Source organism: Astyanax mexicanus, chromosome 16, assembly GCF_023375975.1.
Source record: "Astyanax mexicanus isolate ESR-SI-001 chromosome 16, AstMex3_surface, whole genome shotgun sequence".
NCBI classification, from domain to species: Eukaryota; Metazoa; Chordata; class Actinopteri; order Characiformes; family Acestrorhamphidae; genus Astyanax; species Astyanax mexicanus.
In genome coordinates, this window is record NC_064423.1 from 32461512 (window position 1) to 32481445 (window position 19934).

Consider the following 19934-nt stretch of genomic DNA (forward strand, 5'->3'; position numbering starts at 1 on the left):
CTGACAGCTTTCTATTCTTCAAATGAAATAATATAATACTGTTAAATATAAAGTTTTACAATATTGCTTGGTGCACAAAAATAAAAAAAAAATAAAAATGGGGAAAACTATTTGAGGTTAAATATTTAAATTAAGTACACAGAAACAAAATATATATCAGAAACACAACAAAACAAAACCATAAATTGTTAAAGTTAAATCATATAATCATATAATAGTTAAATATAAAGTTAAATATATAAGTTAAAGAAAATATTCCGCCAGCTTTATAGCCTATTAAAAATTAATACTCACTTTAATGAAAAATGTCAATGCCTTAATTTAAATTTAAATGTATAAATACAATTAGAAAATTATTTACCAATCAAAAATAATAATTAAACTTAACCAGGCAGCATTGTGGACATTGTATTTGTTATTACTTAATTATATTTAGAAAATGTGTGTTGATTCAGAGTAAATGTTGAGAAATGTATTGTTAGACAGTGTTTGAATGGAATTTAAAACCAAGTATTTACTTTCACATGAGCCATAAACCAGGATACAGTGTACAGTGATACAGTGATACAGTTTTTTAATATTCTAAGCTGAACAGAGGGACCATTAAAACAGGCGAAAATTGCATTTTATGGCCACTATGTCAAAGATATGTTTGTAACAGGTAACAAACACCTTCCACAGCCAATCACAGCACAGGAGCTGAGAGACCACCAGAGCCCGTTAATAAAGAGACTGCCCACTTTATATTCCCCCCTTTATATGAAACCGCTAGAGGGAGCCCGCGAGCGAGTCGGAAATGAATGGGGTGAATGGAGCTAAATTAAATATCCATTTGATCACTTGATTGTTTGAATTATATAAAGCTAAATGGTATATTTAGCTAAATATGACATTAACACCAAAATATATATTTTACTTTTTCTCTAGTAAACGGGTTTTAGGCAGTAAAGGTGCTGCATTACTGCTACTGTGAGCTGTGAGACTGTATGGTGAGCTGATGCTAAAGTTACAGCCAGAGCACACAGAGTTTAAATTGGCTTATACATAGAGTTTTAAAGCTTTAAAACGTATATAAATCATATATAAAATACTTTACTTTCCACGGTAAAGTAAAATCCTGGTTAAAACGTTAATTACTATTTTTAATTTATGTTTGTAGCTGATTAGCTCCATTCACTCCCATGTATTTTGGGCTCCCTCTAGCGATAGTTATCAGATATGACAGTAGAGAGATGGGGGAGTGAGCAGGGGATAGAGGGAGAATGTGAGGATGGGGGCATGAGGGATGGGGAGGTATGGATTGGGGTTGGGGGGGAAAAGGAGGGTTCTGGGCGGGGATGTCTGTGCGTGATCACGCACGGGAACGTGGTTACGCCGCGTGTCATGGCTGCGCCAGCGCGTCATTTGTTCCAGCGCAGTCACCGGCGCGCTGAGCGGAGCGCTCCTCCCAACCCCCGGCAGATCCGCTACCCGCTATACCGCTATCCCCGCCCCGCTATACCGCTCTGTACCGCTCTGTACCCGGGGAACCGCGGGCTGCGAACCGCAGCTACACAAAGAGCCCTGTCTGTCCTTCAGCTTCAGCAGGAAAACCCCAAAACACAGCCCTGCATGGTGAGTACTGTACTGCCTTACTCTACTGTACTCTCATTTACACTGATTTATTCTGTACTATACACTCATTTACACTGATTTACACTAAATATACACTATATACTCATTTACACTGATTATACACTGTACACTGATTTATACTGTATTATACACTCATTATACGCTAATTTACATTGATTATACACTGATTTTACACTGATTATACACTGTACTATACAATATACACTGATTATACACTATACACTAATTTACACTATACGCTGATTTGTACTGATTATACATTGTACACTGTTTATACACTGTTATACACTCATATCCAGACTGTACACTGATTTGCACTATACAATGATTTGTACTTATAATACACTACACTGTTTATACACTGTTATACACTCATATCCAGACTGTACACTGATTTACACTATACACTGATTTGTACTGATTAGACATTGTACACCGTTTATACACTGTTTATACACTGTTATACAGTCATATCCAGACTGTACACTGATTTATGCTATACACTGATTTGTACTGATTATACATTGTACACTGTTTATACATTGTTCTGCACTCATATCCAGACTGTACACTGATTTATGCTATACACTGATTTGTACTGACTATACATTGTACACTGTTTATACACTGTTGTACACTCATACACAGACTGTACACTGAATTACACTGATTATAGACTGCACTACACACGGATATACACTAAATGTACACTGCACACTGTTTATATGCTGTCTATGCACTGTTGTACACTGATTTACACTGCACTATAAACTAATTCACACTATACACTGATTATACACTAATTATACACTGTTTTTACTGCATTTACACCCATTTACACTATACTGATTATACACTACACTGATTGATATCATACTATACACAGATTTACACTACACACTGATTAAACACTAATTAAACTCTATTTATATACTACACACTGATTTATACTGTACAATTTACTCATTTATACTTGCTGGTTATACACTGATTAACACTATACACTGATTTATATTGTACTATATATATATATATATATATTACTATAGACCATACACTGATTCATACTGATTTATACTTTACTATTCACTGTACTACTGTACCGTGTCCTTTTTCCTACAGAAAACTCACACAGTTCTGTACAAAATAGTACACAATAGTAGCCCATGTGGAGAAACTCGTCCACATGTTTTGGTTTAGAAATGAAAGCAACATTTTAAAAATGTTTTTCATGCTGGTTCTTCATGCTCATGTTTGGTTGTAGACTTTACATTACATTATAATTAATCCTAACTCACCGGCTCTATTCTTACCAGTTTTAGTCCCTTTCAGAACGTGGCATTTAGGGGCCCTGTCACTTTTATGCAAATGAGCTTTAGCTGACCACGCCATGTATACGGTGAGCGTTTACTGTATGTTAGTGGTAACTTGTGCTTAATGGCAAATAGGGTTGCAGCGGTAACCGGTTTCACGGTATACCGTGGTATTAAAATGCACGGTTATCATACCGTGTGTGTTTGCTTATTACCGGTAAAACGCAAGCCAGCGGAGAAAGTCACCCGCGCATGCGCAACTCTGCTCCGCTTCAGCTACTCAGCACACAGCGGTGAGAATGGCAGAAAGTGCATCAGACTAGAGCCTAGATTCTCTGCCCGAACCAGACCTGACCCGAGGACCGACCCGAAATCAGGTCCGTTCGGGCCGAGATTTCCCACCACATTCCTCGGGCCGGGTCGGGTTGGGCTCCAGAAAATAGTCTGAGATGTAGGCATCTGTTTTTTAATTATATATTTTATTTTTAAATAAAGCTCTGGTGTGATAATCACAATGTTAATGCTAAGTAACCAATTATTATTGTTAATGAAAACGAACCAAATAACGAAAACTGAAAGTGAAACTTAACTAACCTATTTATAAGCGCTGTTTTCACTCCCGCAGTTCTGCAGCGGGAGGTGTTGTGCCGATTCTGTCCGCGAAGCGGGAGTCGGATTGAGCAGGGAGTCGGATTCGGCATAACAGCGGCAGCGCGGCTGCACCTCGCGGTCCGCGGTGTTAGTTGTAAGCGCTCGCGCTAGCCGCAAAATACGACAGAAAACACTGAGAAACTGCAGAATTATGAATTGGACTAAAATGAGCACGAGGAGATAAAAGAGAACCTTTACCTGTGAGTAGCTCACATCAGAACACGCAAATCTCTCTCTCTCTCTCTCTCTCTGTGTCTCTCTCTCTCGCACGTGAACTTCTCCGCACTGTGTTTAGCTGTTCTTAAAAATCATTTTTATTAAATAATAGTTCTATGCTTCTATGTTAGTGTTAATTAACATAATTCTGATCATATTTCGCTCATTCAAACAGCCTGAAAACAGACTTGTAATCTTGTAATCAACAAGCTTGTAATCAATGTGGCCGTAGTCACAGCTAAAGGAGGAAATACATCAAACCTGTTCTCCCATCTCCGAGAACACCACCCCGCTGTGCAGCGCAAAGTATGTGTTCAGTTTATAATTTTACCTAAATAACCTAAATAAAACTTCTTTGTAGTCGTGCACAACCCATGCGGTAATTTATTTAGTTATCCGAAATTTGGGCACGCAGGTACAGGCGTGAAGTGCGTGCTACGATGGATTCACGTGTCCGTGTAAAGGTCCTGGCCGGACTGGATGTGAAAGACGCCATTCATTTACATGCGTTAATTTTCAAATTCTGACGTGCCTGTTTTTCATATGTTGAAGGTTTTAAGGTGTGAAAGCCTTAAAATAGAAATCTCTATTGTGAGGATCATGTCAGAAATAAATCCCCTCTTTCTGCAGTATCTGGTTATATACCAACTTTTTTTATATATATATACACTCTTAATGCCCTTAAAGGGGACATGAAACATTTCAGTTTGTACAAGTTTTCTAAGGTATTAAATATAATGGAATTTACTTGGGGGGGATTTTTTTATATAAAATGTTTACACACTAAATTATAATATATTTATGTTTGTTATGTTTGAGCTAGGGCGCCGCCATGTTGCCCGTGCAGCACTGGTGACGTCACGAGGTTGGTTGGTTTAAGATCCCAGGCATATAACTAGAGGAAAAGAGCTTATTGTTTGTCGAGATTATGGATGAAGACGAAGCTGAACTAGGCTAACATGGAGCATTTGCTCAGAGATCTTTCCTGTATAAACCTGAGCAGAACTTTTCAGATGCTTTTCTGAGAGCGAGACGTTTTGGGAGTGTTTATTCTCTCTCTACGTGGAGCCGTGCAGAACCCTGCAGCGCGTCCACAGCAGGTACTACCATCCAGTTAACCAGCTATTTTATATACATTTAGCTATTTAACATGCAAAGTCCAGAGTCTATTAAGACTGAATGAAACGAACATGATTTAAGTGGATATTGAAACATCCAGGCGCTGTTTGGTTGATAAACCGTTCAGTTTAGAAGTTAGAAAGCTTACTGGGTTACTTAGCTTCATCTAGTTAGTGTTAGCTAGTTAGCTAGCGTTGGCTAGCTAGAATAAGATAGCTAGCTAAGTAGCTAACGCTAGCTATGTTATCTTTAAATTGTCATTTTATCTAGATTTTCGGTAACGGTACCTCTCGCTGCTCTGCTGGGTGGGCGTGTTGTTTGGCTGGTGCGGCTCACAGCTGCTGCTCTCATAGTAACTTTACCATCAGTCGGACGGTCTGTACATTCCAGCTGATCAGAGGAAAAATAAAAAACGGTGGAAAAAAGCCTCGGACTTCAGCTTATTTATCCGGCTCTAATGCTCCTGACTCAAACCCCTCTCCTTCACATAGTCCTGGTCTAGAAAGTGCTCGCCACTAACCCCTAGCAGCTAACCGGAGGATTCTCACGCTTCAGCGCTGCGAGCCCCGCTGAAGGTATGAAAGTGAAAGTAAATATTTCTCATTCCTCACCCTATTAAAATTCACTACTCCCAGTATTACTACACACAGGGGCAATACAAAAGTGCCCCCCCGCTCTGCATTGAGTTTTGGTTTGGATTTTATTATTTATTGAGGAGCTAAATTACAGTATTCTCATAGATCATAGTAGTGAGGCGTGCGAGAACCAACCTCGTGACGTCACTTTCAGCGCTGGGACAAGATGGCGCTGCCCTTACTTAAAAAAATGACATTTAGATTGCTTATTATTTTAATTCCGCTTCACTGACAACTGTTAAACTTATAAAATTTGTTAGAGTGAAAATACATCTTGTGAATTAAACGAAATACTTGAAGTGTTTCATGTCCCCTTTAAGAGTAGTGGGAAAACATGGTTTCCTTCACCTGATGGTGTAGTTTCTACAATAAATAGTTAATTGAACAAAAAAACTTTGTTGTAATTTCTTTAAGGGTCAGTTTAATAATATATGTAACAAACTGTGATACCGTGATAACCGTGATACCGCGGTATTTTCCGAGACGGTTATCATACCGTGAAAATCTCATACCGTTGCAACCCTAATGGCAAAACAGGAACAAGCTAGCTTGTGCTTAACTGTGATAGTAGAAAAAAAATCTTTATTTGAAAATGCTAGGATCCCTCCATCAGACAAAGTCTGCTTTGGTGAGGGGAGACAGGTGAGGGTGGCGCCAGGGTGGTTCTATGCAGGTTTTCGTATTGTGACATCGCAACAAGGGAGCATCAGAACAGCGCATAGAAGCACATGAGTCTTGAGACCAAACTCTTTTAGCTGACTCACTCTTATAATTCACGTTGACTTTCCGTGACGTCACTCACAAGATAACACCTCATAGGTTTGGGTGTTCCTAAGCCATTACCTGAGTTAACTCTTTAACACTTAATACCCAGTTTTCCATTACTTTAAGTATGACATATTGGTGCACAAAATTCCCTTTTCATTTAACCACAGTTTAGGCTTTATGCTGGTTTATGCCTTATGCGGGCTAAGCGCTGCCACCATGATTAGGAGATCGCCGGTTCAAATCCTGGTCATGTAGTTTGGCATCAGCTGCCAGAGCCCTGAGAGAGCACAATTGTCTTTGCTCTCTCTGGGGGGGTAGATGGCACTCTCACTACAATGGGTGGCATTGATCAGCACATGGCTTCTGTGAGCTGGTGTATCAGAACTGAGTCGCTGCGCTTTCCTCCGAGCGTTATTGCTGTGATGCTACTCATCAATGTGGCATCTGCAGCAGCTTGTGGCTGACCTTCCTGGTGTTGGGGCATTACTGGGTTGGGTAATTGGCCTACTAGGATACTAGGATAAATATTAAAAAAAGTTGGTATCAGTTCTAATGTATCCTGTGTGTCATTTTTTTCCCATCAGATTTCAAAACTGGCACAGCATCTGTTCTCTGGCGGGCATGTTTGCAGCAGGGTTTGACTGAGGTGGGCTTGCTGCGATGGTGCTGGATCTAGGGGAGGACTGTATGGAGCGGGCTAATGGGGAGGGCATGGCTGCTACTGGCCTAGATGTTCCAGAGGCAGAACCTAAACCAGAGAAACCCAAACCAGTTCGGGCCAGAGCCAGAACCAGCAGCATCACCCAGAGGGAGAGACTGCTGCACAATGGACCTCAGGCTCAGCCCTGCACTGGCAGTGCGCAGCCGGAGCAAAGGCAGAGGTGTGCGGTGGGCGGGAGCAGCAGAGGAACCGAACCGTCAGATGGAGCCGTGAGGAGGACGGAGCCCCGAAGGCCCCTGAGCCTGGAGATCAAACCCCAGCGCCTCAGATCCAGCCAGCATCAGCCAGAGAGAAAGGTCCTGCAGCCTCCGTGGAGATGCGGCGCTCCCTCTCCTCCCGTACGGAGCCTGACCAGCCCCAGCCTGGGCCCCGGGGGCTGGATGCGCCGCAGCGAGAGCACCTGCACCATGAACTCTACAGTGCCCCCCAGAGCAGGGCGGGGACATATGAGACCTGCTACATCTTTACCACACATCACCAGGGGGATGGGTACCACACCACTACCCACACCTTCCACCCCACGCGGGCCTTGCCTGCTAGTGGCTCTGCGTCCCATCAATCTCGAGCAGGAGCGTCAGGCCTTTTTTCAGTCAGATTATAAATATGAGCCTCAGTTCGAGTACATGAACCCAGAGCCCAGCAGTGTCCTGGAGAAATATAGAGAAGGCTCAGGTCTCTTTCTCAACCAGGTACACACACTAAAGACACTCTAATGTTATAAAGTTATAAATTTTGTTGCCATATAATAGGAGTGCACAGTAGGAACCTGCCAGTTTATTTCTGTTACACACAAGCAGTCAGAAATTACGGCAGTTAATAGCAGATTTGTAATGTAATTGGCTTTTTTTTCATTGTGTTTTTTTGATATTTTATAATTTTTAATTAATTTTAATTGAAAAAATACCAATTTGGCAGAGCAAATAAATTTGTTTTTGGTAAGTAGAGATACTTCCAATGTACTCTTTAGGCAAAAGGTTGTTCTAATAAAAAACAGCATAAAAATGTCCATCAGCCACTTTGATTGTAAAAAAAAAAGAAAATATATGGAGGCATCCCATGCTATATTGCTATATACATTTAAAACATAATTCTATAGAAAAATCTTGGAATACAGCTTGTTGATAAGGAAATAAGGTCTAAAAGAGACACTAATCAATGGATAGCACAATTGGACAGAACACTGGCTTCTATTTTAAAGCAAGTTACTGGTTAGCGAAATTTAATGCCTACACGCAAAATAAATACTACAAAATTACTACATAAATAACTTCAAAATAGAATATATCTTACAACATAAAAAATCCGCTGTCACACTTGAGCAGTCAGAGTGTGCATGCATGCCCCATAACATAAGAACGAACACGATCACACAGGAGCAGAGCAACGATAATCTGAGCAACACTACGGTCCATTTGATTAAGCTCTTATATATTATACTCAGCTAAAAGAATTTAAGCGCTGCATGAATATTGAACTTGCAATAAATTATATTATCTCAACTATTGCACTGAGCTGTGGAGCTGTGAAACTGTGTTCTCAGGAATGATAAAGATCCATCCTGGGAAGTGGTGAACATACTGACCTCAACAATGCTCTTATTGCTGAATGCAATCAAATCTTTACAGCAATGTTACAAAATATAGTAGAAAACCATCTCTGGAAAGAAATAAACCCTGTTTTAATTCCCTTAAATCATAGACTGTATATAGCTGGACAGAGCATCGTCTCTCAAAAGTGAAGCCACCACAGGTCGGGCGCCCCCTGCTGTTCGGCTGCAGAAAGCTGTGTAACTCCACCCATCCCCATAGGTTTCAATGGCAAAACAGACAACTTTTAATCACGTTTTTTTCTAATATACTGTAATTCTACCTCCATTATTTAAATGCAGCAGCTAGTGTAACCTCTCCTTATATTGTCAATTTTTTATATTCTCACAGAATTCGTTTTTTAAAACGTTATTCAGCTCTATTCAAAAAAGGTGTGGTTATGGTAAAAGGGCTGGTTATGGGCGGGACCAATAACAGACCGTCAGCTCCGCTCCGCTTCGCTCTGCAGCCTGTGACCGCGAGGCAGCCCTCAGGGGCGGAGTTATTTAAATGAGTAGGAGCTCTCCACAGTCTTTCTCCCTCCTCTGGTCTCTACTGCGCAGACTCTGGTCTCAGAATCGCCAAAATGGCGGAAGATTTTGGCTTCATTTTCATTGAATGAATGGGAACGGCGACACAGCGTCCATCTTTATATACAGTCTATGCCTTAAATTCTTAAGAAACAATGAATGAGCGGGTGTCCCAACAATTTTCTTCATATAGCTTATATCAGATCAGTATTGATATACAGTCATGCCTGAAAGTGTTGGCATCCCTGAAATCTTTGTTGAAAATGAAGGATTCCTCCCAGATAAATATTGCAGTTACATGTTTTGTTATACACATGTTTATTTCCATTCCAAAAACGGAAAAAACACTTTTTTCTCTCTTTTTTTGTTGTTCTAATTCACATAAAGGAAAAAAAATGTGTATGACAAAATTTCAGGGTTGCCAACACTTTCCACCATGACTGTGTAGAGAAAAATGAATGGTAATTTAGTCTCTAAAATCTCTCCCTGTTTGCTCCTGCAGGCAGTTGGTATTATGGAGTGTGTGTTGAGGAAGTTTGGCACCTATGAGAATTTTGAAGAAGTGACCGGAGGAAGTGTTCTACCCAAAAGTCGAGTGTGGGCAACAGCCCGCAAGTACTTACAGAAGGAGGGCTGTGTGGGGGAGGTATGTGTATTCTCTTTCTGTAACATGTATACATACATTTAGTATAATAAATACATATTTCATCATGTATATAAATATAGTAATGTGTGTGTGTTTTACTGTGTTTAAAGTGTTGTTGGTCTGTTTCTGAAGGTGGTGGTGTGTCTCTCTGATGAGCTGCTGTCTCAGGCTGTGATGATGGTGGAGAGCTGTAGACCCACTCTGACAATCAACCTGTCTGGAGCGAGGCAGCACTGGCTGGAAGGGATGCTGAGGCATGAGATTGGTATGACCCAAAATATTTTCTTTAAAATTACGTCTAAATGACGTTTGGGCAAGCCCATTGACTTCTCTACACATTTTAATGCACAACTACTCTTTATTTACTTTACTTAACAAAGCAGCAATACATTATTTTATTTCCAATATATTACATGCAATAATTAATTAATTAATTCGATAAAATATCTACTATCTGCAAAGCAAGAGCATATTAAATAGAATTAAATGAGAATTGTTATTTTCTGCAAAAAGCAAAAACAGACTCATTGTAGCATCTAAGAGGTACAAAACAGCATATAAAGGCGCACAAATAGTGGATCTAACTCAGTAGAGAAATTTACAGACTTCACAACATACAGTACAAGTCTCATTCATTTTTTTTCTTTATTTATTTACTTAATATATTTTCTACATCGTGAATTAATGTTAATGACTAAAAAACAATTAAGGGACACATATGGAATTATGTAGTAAACAGTAAAAAACAGTAAAAAGTGTTAGTGTTAGTCCTCCACAATCCCCTGATCTGGGCACTTGTGCACATTATTGTGTCACATTATTTTGTAAAGAAATTATTGCATCAACACAGAATTACAATTAATGTAGGCCCAGGTGTGTTCAGTCTGTTCCACACTGGGCCAGTGTTTTTTTATTTTAGCCAGGCAAAAGCACATCTGATCAGTTGCTTGATGATTGACCAATTAATTAGTGGAATCAGGTGTTGTGTTGTCCTGCTGTAGGTGTTTATCAAGTGTTTTATATTGGCTTTGAACATATACCCATTAACAGGCCAGACATTACACCCCTAAATTTCGAAGATTTCTATTCAAATATTATTACATAAATTACATAAAAAGCATTCATGATTGAAAAGAAACTGAAAATCATAATTATAATTGTAATAGAATATAAAAATATTCAAGTAAATCTACAAATGTCAAAATATAATGAATAAAATCGTAAAATTGGCTTTTTCCTAAACTTTATTTTAAATCAATATTTTCCTAAATTCAAATCAAACAGTTCATGTCCTCCAAACCTTTAGTTTCAAAATGTTTGTCTAGTTTTTAAGTCTATTTTCAAACAAGCAGAAATTGGGTAGGGATTCCTGTTACTGATCTGGAATTATTAAGTGGAGTAGAGCGAAAACAGGCAGCTTTTCCAAGTTCAAAGCCCTCAAATTTTCAGAGTGTAAATAAATAATTTTACTGCAGAGAATAAGGGTTTTGTATCACCTACACCTGTAGCCCGTATATGGCTCAAGCCATGTTAATAGGTTAAATGTTCAGAACAGAAATGATCTATTTTAAAAACAATACTTCTTCATCTCTTGGTTTGTACCTTCCTCTTCATCTTCATGTGTTTTAAACAGCAGATGGCTAACCAAACGACCTGGAACGAGATTAAGCGCTCAATTTCTCAGTTGAAAATAACTCTTTGTCAAGAGCTTAGTCAATTAGCTTAATCTGATCTTGTTTAAAGTAAGTTTGTCTCGAATGTTTGTGTCAAACACCTCTATGAGCACATGCAGGGGCTCAGGCGGAGTTACAGTGTTGACCCTGTGAATAAAGTGTGTTGTCCACAGAGGTAGATTTTTTTTTACAATGCATTTTGTAACGTAAAATTGGACCAGTAGTGTTTCATCAATATTTTTTTTGCATACAAGACATAAACAGTATTTTTACTCTGCATTTGCACAAATTACATGAAATGAAGCATTCAGCATCATTTAGGAAGCTTGGTATCAGTTTACTCGGTTTACTGGGTCTTCACAAACTGACTGTTTTCCAGCTGAAATATATGAGCTGTACAGGGCTAGAATAGTAATGTTTTAGCGAAGGTAAATTAGTACTTCTCTACAGGGATTGGTCAAGCTGCGTGTCTGTGTCAGCAGTGGGTGCAACTGAATACATTTATTAGACGAGGTGTACACAAACATTCAGACATACAGTACTGGGGCAGTCTAGTGGTAGACGACACAGTGTTCTGAATATTGATTTTCCTTTCAAAGAAAAACTTAGTCAAGAATTAGACTTAATCCGTGTTTGAGGAAATTGCCTCATATAGCACTTTTCCACCATCATGGAACCGGCACCGTTCTGGTTCGCTAAGCTAATTTTGAACCGATTTTCCACATTTCCACCAACAAAAGTAGGTTCTAGAACCTGGAACATCCGTTTACAGCTAAAAACTAGGTTCTTTAGCACGAACCGTGACGACATTTGTGGGCGTGTCTGTTTGTGCAGGAGCACTGCCGCTGTGTAATAACCTCTGTTTATGACGTATAATGTGATGTTTTGACGGTTTCACTAGAAAAGTACCTAAAAAGTACCACGCTTCTTATAACCCGAACCGAGTTCTTTTGATGGAAAAGCGCGTGTGAAAAGCGAGTGTGGATTTTTAACTGTGATCTGTTTTAAAGGGGCACTAAACTCACTGATTTTTGCTGAGTCGACCCTCAGCTCAAATTTGAAAAAGGCTACAAAAATAGGAGGGGTAGTTTGGGAACGGCACTGGGTGATGTATGGGTTTAGAGGTGGGGCAGACAGGAGAGCTGATTAGCTGAGCAGAGTGTGCCTCTGATAGCAGAGACCAAGATGATTGGACATCAGCAGGGGGCGGTATTATTGATTGACTCATCTGCCTATTGTATACGGACACATCATCCATGCCTATAGAGTAGTTGAACCTGAGAATGCCCTGCAGAGGTAGAAATTACCACACTAAAAGTATTTTTTAAAGATCAGAATAATGTTGATAAAATTTAAGCACATTTCTGCTATTAATGGAAAAAATATGGTTCAGGGAAATGACAAATTAGACTAAAATATTGTGTTATATAAAATACAAAGCTGATATTAGTATTTCATAATATAAACTTAAAAGCTATTATTTTAATATAACATTAGCAGTAAATAATCACAAAATAGCAACAAATATGAAATAGAAAAACAGTAAAACATATGTAAAACATACTTTTTATATGATCAAAATTTATTAGACTAAAATTAGACAAAAGTGTTTGTTTTCATCGACTGAAACTAATAATATCCGAAAGATTAAATGTAACTAAAAGTATTATACATACAGACTAAAACTATATCAAAATCACCTGTCAAAATGAACACTGTTATATACTCTTGTATTTTGCTTTATTTAGTTGTCTGCATTCAGGGAGGGGAAAAATCCGATTAAATATAATTTTATTAAAAATCCAAGTGCTTTGGCAATTTAATTTAAACATATTTCATTATAATTTGTCCTACGGTTAAAAGCAGCGACCCAGTTAAAATTCCTCAGGCTAATATGCAGGGTTCTTGCTGATCTGTTGTAACTTCTTCTCCCAGGTACACATTATTTACGGGGTGTGAATAACAGCATGCAGCCCTGGGCCACTTCTGTTGGAAGAAAGCAGTTTGGACTGAAGCCAGCCAATCCTACGGAGGAGGGACTGGCCAGCCTTCACAGCGTGCTGCTGCGGAAACAGCCATTCTTGTGGCGAGCCGCTCTTCTGTATTATACTGTGTACCATGCGGCCAGCATGAGCTTCAGCCAACTCTTCAGCCATATCGCCCGCTTTGTCCAGGACCCCGCTGTACGCTGGGAGTACTGCCTCCGTGCCAAACGAGGACAAACAGATACTTCTAAACCAGGTACACCCATCAGGAATACAGTGCTCTATAAACACTGGGGACATTTTGATACACAAGGAAAGAAAACAGATTATTTAATGCTAATATTAATGTTAATGACCATTCTGACTAAAAAATAAGGGTAGTCTCTGAATTCTGAACAGTACTGTATATAGAGCTGGACACCATCTAATATCAGTATATTTTACATTAGAAATAGTTTTAATAACAGTGATATGATTTTCATGATTTCAAATCATTTAATATACATTATTTACAGCATTTATTACTGACCAACATTCATTGCAGGGTGAATTACATGAAACGACTAGTTCAATTTTGGTTAGTTAGATAGATTCAAAATCTATTATATTGTTCATATTGACCAAAATAAAAAAATATATACTGTCCATATTGTTTGGGAAAAATTGGCCATATTGTCCAGCCTTTATTGTATAACTATATAGTATAATTTATGTTAGGCAAAAACCTTTTATCTCCATTTTTATATATTTCTTTTACTTTTTGACATATTGCGAATCTAAAGGTTGTTATTTACATTGATTCAGAATTTCATGATGAAAGGACCAATAGAAAACCTCCAAAATTACTTGGAATAAAATCTTTAAAAACTGACTTCCATTGAAAGCTATGTAGGAGATGCAATGTTTTTGCATGACCATAATGATACATAAAAGACTGTGGAACCAAATATATATATATATTAGTTTAGGCTTTATATTATATATTATTCAAAGTACGTATAACAGAGACCAGTATAAGAATTTCATTGATTATTAGAGTAATTATTAAGATATTTTAAACATTTATAAACTGTCATGCCAAAAATTATGGGACAGGAACTAGTACTGTTGCCATGTCAAATCAAATTTACTGTATGTTAGATACTGATACAGCACAGTGATACAATACAATAATAAGAGTGACACAGTATAAAAGATTGAGAACAGACACAGCAAAATTATTATATATATATATATATATATATATATATATATATATATATATATATATATATATATATATGTTACAGTCACTATAGATACCTATATCTCACTTATTACAAGGCATGAATAAACCATAACTATAAATTACAATATAATCAATATAAATAAGACCGTCATCTATAGACAAAAATATCTCACTTAATACAAAGAGAGCAAGAATATAAACAAGAAAAATACAAATATGCACATAGAACTGTATAAGATAAATAGAAAATATGTAAATATGCTACACTGGCCTGCGTGTGACATCATATACTAGTGCATCTCAAAAAATGTAAATATCATTGAAAAATTAGTTAAAATGTGAAATTCATGTATTATATAGATGATATATTACGCAAAGAGTGATCTATTTTAAGAGTTAATTTATTTCTGTTATTGTTGATGATTATGACTTACAGCCAGTGAGTGGAGAGACACACAGTCCAAGCTGCTTGATGTCTAGTGTGAAGTTTCCACAATCAGTGATGGTTTGGAGAGACATGTCATCTGCTGGTGTTGATCCACTGTGTTTTATTATCAAGTCTAAAGTATTGGCCAGTATGTAAGCCATAATCATCAAAAATAAAATAGATCACTGTGTGTGTAATACATCTATATCACATATGAGTTTCACATTTTGAAGTAAATTATTGAAAAAAAGTACATTTTCAATGATATTCACATTTTTAAGATGCACTATTATGTGAGGAGCTCCTGCAATAAAAATGGATGTGAATTCTCTCTCAGTTGCTTGTCTGTTCAGGTGGACAGTTCTAGACAGATGTTGCCAGTCACAATCACCCACTATCAGGCCTTGCCTTGATTGTGTCCTAATCTTGTGTAATCTCGGTACTGTTTCCTTCAGGCTGTTTCAGTAAAGATCAGGTTTACCTCGATGGGATCCTTAGGATTTTACGCCACCGGAGAAACATTGATTTCAAGATGTTGACCTCACTAGGAAAGGTAGGTCTTATTTATCATTTTATTCATTATAACCATGTAGCAGGACATGCAAATGATACATAACACTAAAGAAATGATCTTGTGTAGGTGTCCTATGAAGACGTGGAGAGACTCCGTCCTCGTGCAGTTCTCCACAGGACAAAGATCCCTCATTTCATGCAAGACCAAGAACGTTACCTGCAGCAGCTTGACCACATTGTTACTGTAAACGAACTGAGCGACGCTGAGCTGCAAGAACTGATCCCGTGAATCTTCAGGTTGCTGATATTCTGAAGATTTGCATGGATTTGGACATTCCTTACATTGTATTTGCTTTGGTAAACCCATTCATCCCAAATGAGTCGAACCACTACAAGCAAGAAAGCAAAAAACAGGCTGTTTCATGCCTGGATGTGTCAACATATCTGTCAAGTATAACATATCTTCGCTGTCCCTCAAAAACAGTAGCTTTACATGGGAAAGAATAATGTTCCATGCCTAAAATGGGAGTAATTATGGGGCATTTCTATTGGTACATTATGAAAATGCCAGTCAGTGCAAAGAACAGATACTAGATTCACTTAATTCACTCAAAATGTCTAAAAGTGAAAAATAGATGCTCACCTATGGTCAGGAACTGTGATTACTGGCCAAAAGAATACGCTCTCAATTATAAGCGGCCAAAATATATGTTCTCTCTGGTGGGTGAGTGTGCTCACTCTTTGTAATAGAGTGAGGAGCTTATTTAAGGAAGCTTTTTTAAGGTTCTGAGTAGAACCCTTGCTCTTTTGCATCGAGTGGAGCCAGCTGGGGTTGTTCAGGTAACTGAAAAAAATGCCCCTCTGGTTGCCTCCCATTAAAGGTTTATCAAACTAATAGGGTTAAAACCCAGTGGAATGCCCAGAACCCACTCATTGACAAAAAATATTCTTGTATCCACCTCTAAGGGCGTTTTCACACCCGTAGTTTGTTTTGTCTGGTCTGATTCAGTTGATGAGTTTGTTTACATGGAGCTTTTTACTCCTTGGTTTGGTTTGTTTTCACACAGGCACAAACCTTTACGCAACAAGAAAGTAAATATGGCAAGAAGGTCATGTGTTACAGAGCAGCGTATTTAGTTGGGAACTGTGAAGCAGCCCTTACTTAATTTTGTCTGGTTCGAATCAGTTGACGAGTTTGTTCATGTGGAGTTCCATGCATTTCCATGCATTGGAACTGAGTGGTGTGAACGGCGAGCGTCGCACACACTGCGTTCAGTGTGAAACAGATTAGCATCTGCAAGCAGATCTAATCTGCATAGAGCAATCTGCAAGCAGAGCTGGCATTATTTAGCAACTGTAGTAATTATCTGGGTACTAAATCAGGTTAAACTGCACCTGAACTGCAATGTAGCTCAAACGTGAGTAGTATATTGGACAGTTGGGTCAGATTGAGACCGGATCACCAGACCACCTCCTAGACCGGTGGGTCTAGGTACGGTTGTTTTAGTCCGCACACGAGTGTGATTACTGTTTTCACACCCGACCAAATGAACCTCACAAAGGATGCAAATTAATGAATCCAATGTATCCAAATCAAATAGTTCTGGTGTGAAAACGCCCCAACTAAGCATACAGGTTCTAGATGGCATTTGTCCACAGATATTGCAGCTGGGCCCAGTTAAAAGCCCTGCTATAAGAGGTAACACACAGCCCCAGGATGTCCTGCACATATCACTAAGCTGTCAGTGTCCCTCTTTTCACTACTAGGAGTGACTGGCTGTCGTATGCAGTGACTCTCCAGCTCATCATATCAGCAGCTGGAGCAGTTCCTCCCTCCACAGCAAGAAGAGCAAGAATTGAAGAGCTCACAACCTTTATTTGATCTCAAACAGAATCTGCTTGATTGGACCAGCAAATAAGATGATAAGGTTTTTGTGTGACAACGACAATATGAAAGGATCCATGCCCGTACCAGAGCATATCACTACACTCCTGCTGGTCTTGTCCAGCAAAGATCATTGCAGCAGTTTTATTATGTTAATATCAACCACGTAAGTGTTAACAGTCTTTGTTAAAGCTTTTTAAGTGCCAGTATAATGCAAGTATGTTTACAATTCGAGAGATTACCAGCAATTTCTCAAAAACTAAATATTGTGGATCCTCAAGTTCAAATACGGATCATGCAGACCGTATTTGCATAAAATGAAAAATAACAGTATAAACACACAGGAGCCTAATTTCTAGAGGCTAACAGAAGGTATCTTAACTGCTTTTTCAAGGCTTTGCTTTTTGTATTTCCCTTTTACTTCATAATGATCAAGTAAGAAGTGTCACAAATATGCCAAAAGTATTTAAGCACTGATTCATATATTTACGTAACACTCTGGCCACACTGTAACTTGTATAAACACTTCTTTACCCTCTGTGTTCACCGCCAAAAGAGCACCGCGTTGAGTGTAGTTCCTGTGATGCTGTTTTAGTTAGTTCACTGCTAGTGCTTTTTAAACCACTGTACGTACATGACAAGTATTTATGCAAGTATTTATTCTTATTTATTTACCTCGCGTATTCATAATGAAAACTGAATGTTCTTGGTTTTAGCTTTATAAAGCTCCATTAGCGGAGTACGTCGGTGTACGCCTTAGTATTTACAAAAGGACACCAAGGATGTTCAACAAAAAGCCCCAAGGGAAGTTAAGTGTCCAGGTGACCGTGTTTGGAAACATGATTGTTCAGATAAACGTAAAGAACAAACACCAAGTGCAATTGACTTTTGACCTTATTAAGAGACACTGTTTTATATCACGTCAGGGCGTAGTTATAAAAGGCCATTAGTTCTAGTTAGAGATGACGAGACTGTTCTTTTTGGAGCACCCTTGGTGGACTTCATTACCCGCTGTTAGAAATTCTGCCTTCAGGAACCAGGTGTCCGATTCAGGAGTCAGGAGACGGGAGTTGACTTGAGTTTATTGACACACACAGAGAGTATGGGTACAGCTCACAGTCGATCAGAACCAATCTGACTAGGGATATTTTGAGGGGACATTATATACATTGGATCCTGCTTTGAACACTGCAGGGTGGTCACTTTAATGGGGGTTTCAAATTAGCATATAACCGATGAGGGTCCCTGCAGAGGCAAGTGGTCAGTTATCAGTTTGGGTCCCTGCAGAGATGAATGGTCAGAGATAGTGGAGGATTGACACCTCAAGTTTTGTAGCAGACATGATGGAGCCACAATTGGGGGAGTAGGAGAGGGTGAAAGAGTTAAAGTATAATAGGAGAGGGTGAAAGAATTAAAGTATAATTTGTTATGGGCAGAATTCTATCACCGCGCTAATGTGACGTGACCGCCGCCCGTGTAGGCCAGTTACCACTGCAACCTCTGCTCTCTACGCCTGTACAGCACAGCCGAAACTGGCCAGTCAGTCGCCTGCAGCCTCCCTCAGTGTCGTACGTTTGACGTGGGAGTGTGATGGACTCAGGAAGAGATATGGGAGTTGATGTGGATGTGCCTTAGATGTGTTCAGGACTCATCTGTAGTGGCTATTTATTTGTAAAGTGCTTGAAATCACATATCCAACTCTCTAGTAGGCTGCACGAATATTGCACATTTTCATGTTCCTCGAATAAACAGGAATCTTCAGTTATTACAACTGTACACTGAATTCACCACAGCTGTCTGTTTATTTGTTTGATGTTGTGATCACAAAACTGGCCATTTAACAACGAAGGTTTTGAAATGTTGAAATCGTTTAGAATGAGGGATGAACCAGTATAAGTATTTTTGCCCATTTTTTATCACACACCCTTTTGTTTCTTCTGAAACTAAAGGTATTAAAAATATCTTATCCTGCTTTTAATAGGAGCAAATGTATCTAGTGTCCAGGAAAGGCTTTCTGATCAATTTTAAAGCATGGCTGATAGAAATTAGTGAAAAGAGGAAGATCTATGTTATGTACTGGATGGAGGACAGCCATGCCAGAAAACACAGTTCTAGTGGAGGCTTTATACCACTTTAGTCCACACCTAGCATACGGCATGGTGTCAATACATCATACAGGTATTATATACAGTTTTTTAAAAAGCATTTGCACATCTGTGTCTGCAACAGATACAACTTAAGTAGCTGAATGCATTCATTAGAAGGGGTGTCTGCAGATCATAGATATTTGGACATACAGTGTACTTGCTCTTGCTTTAAGCATTTATAAAATGTAGAAATTGGCATGTGTGTGTGTGTAAGATTAGAAATTTCAAAGTTATGCATTCATGCATTTGATCAAAA

The 19934-nt window shown here is 38.7% G+C and overlaps 1 protein-coding gene across 1 annotated transcript; it reads left to right on the top strand.

Annotated features, from left to right (window-relative positions):
• Positions 1 to 1386: 1386 nt before the first annotated feature.
• Positions 1387 to 19318, top strand: kiaa0895l. The gene is made up of 7 exons (XM_007231824.4): positions 1387 to 1614; positions 6922 to 7747; positions 9677 to 9820; positions 9953 to 10085; positions 13429 to 13734; positions 15589 to 15686; positions 15774 to 19318. Exons 2-7 carry the CDS (start codon positions 6998 to 7000, stop codon positions 15933 to 15935), a joined length of 1593 nt encoding a protein of 530 aa, XP_007231886.3. The 5' UTR covers positions 1387 to 1614; positions 6922 to 6997; the 3' UTR covers positions 15936 to 19318.
• Positions 19319 to 19934: the final 616 nt, after the last annotated feature.

Bases quoted from the DNA above. Each gene is read 5' to 3' on its own strand.
- kiaa0895l (XM_007231824.4), top strand. From the start codon at position 6,998: ATGGTGCTGGATCTAGGGGAGGACTGTATGGAGCGGGCTAATGGGGAG. The intron at 10,086-13,428 runs GTATGACCCAAA...TTCTTCTCCCAG, and splicing joins GATGCTGAGGCATGAGATTG to GTACACATTATTTACGGGGT. The intron at 15,687-15,773 runs GTAGGTCTTATT...GATCTTGTGTAG, and splicing joins TGTTGACCTCACTAGGAAAG to GTGTCCTATGAAGACGTGGA.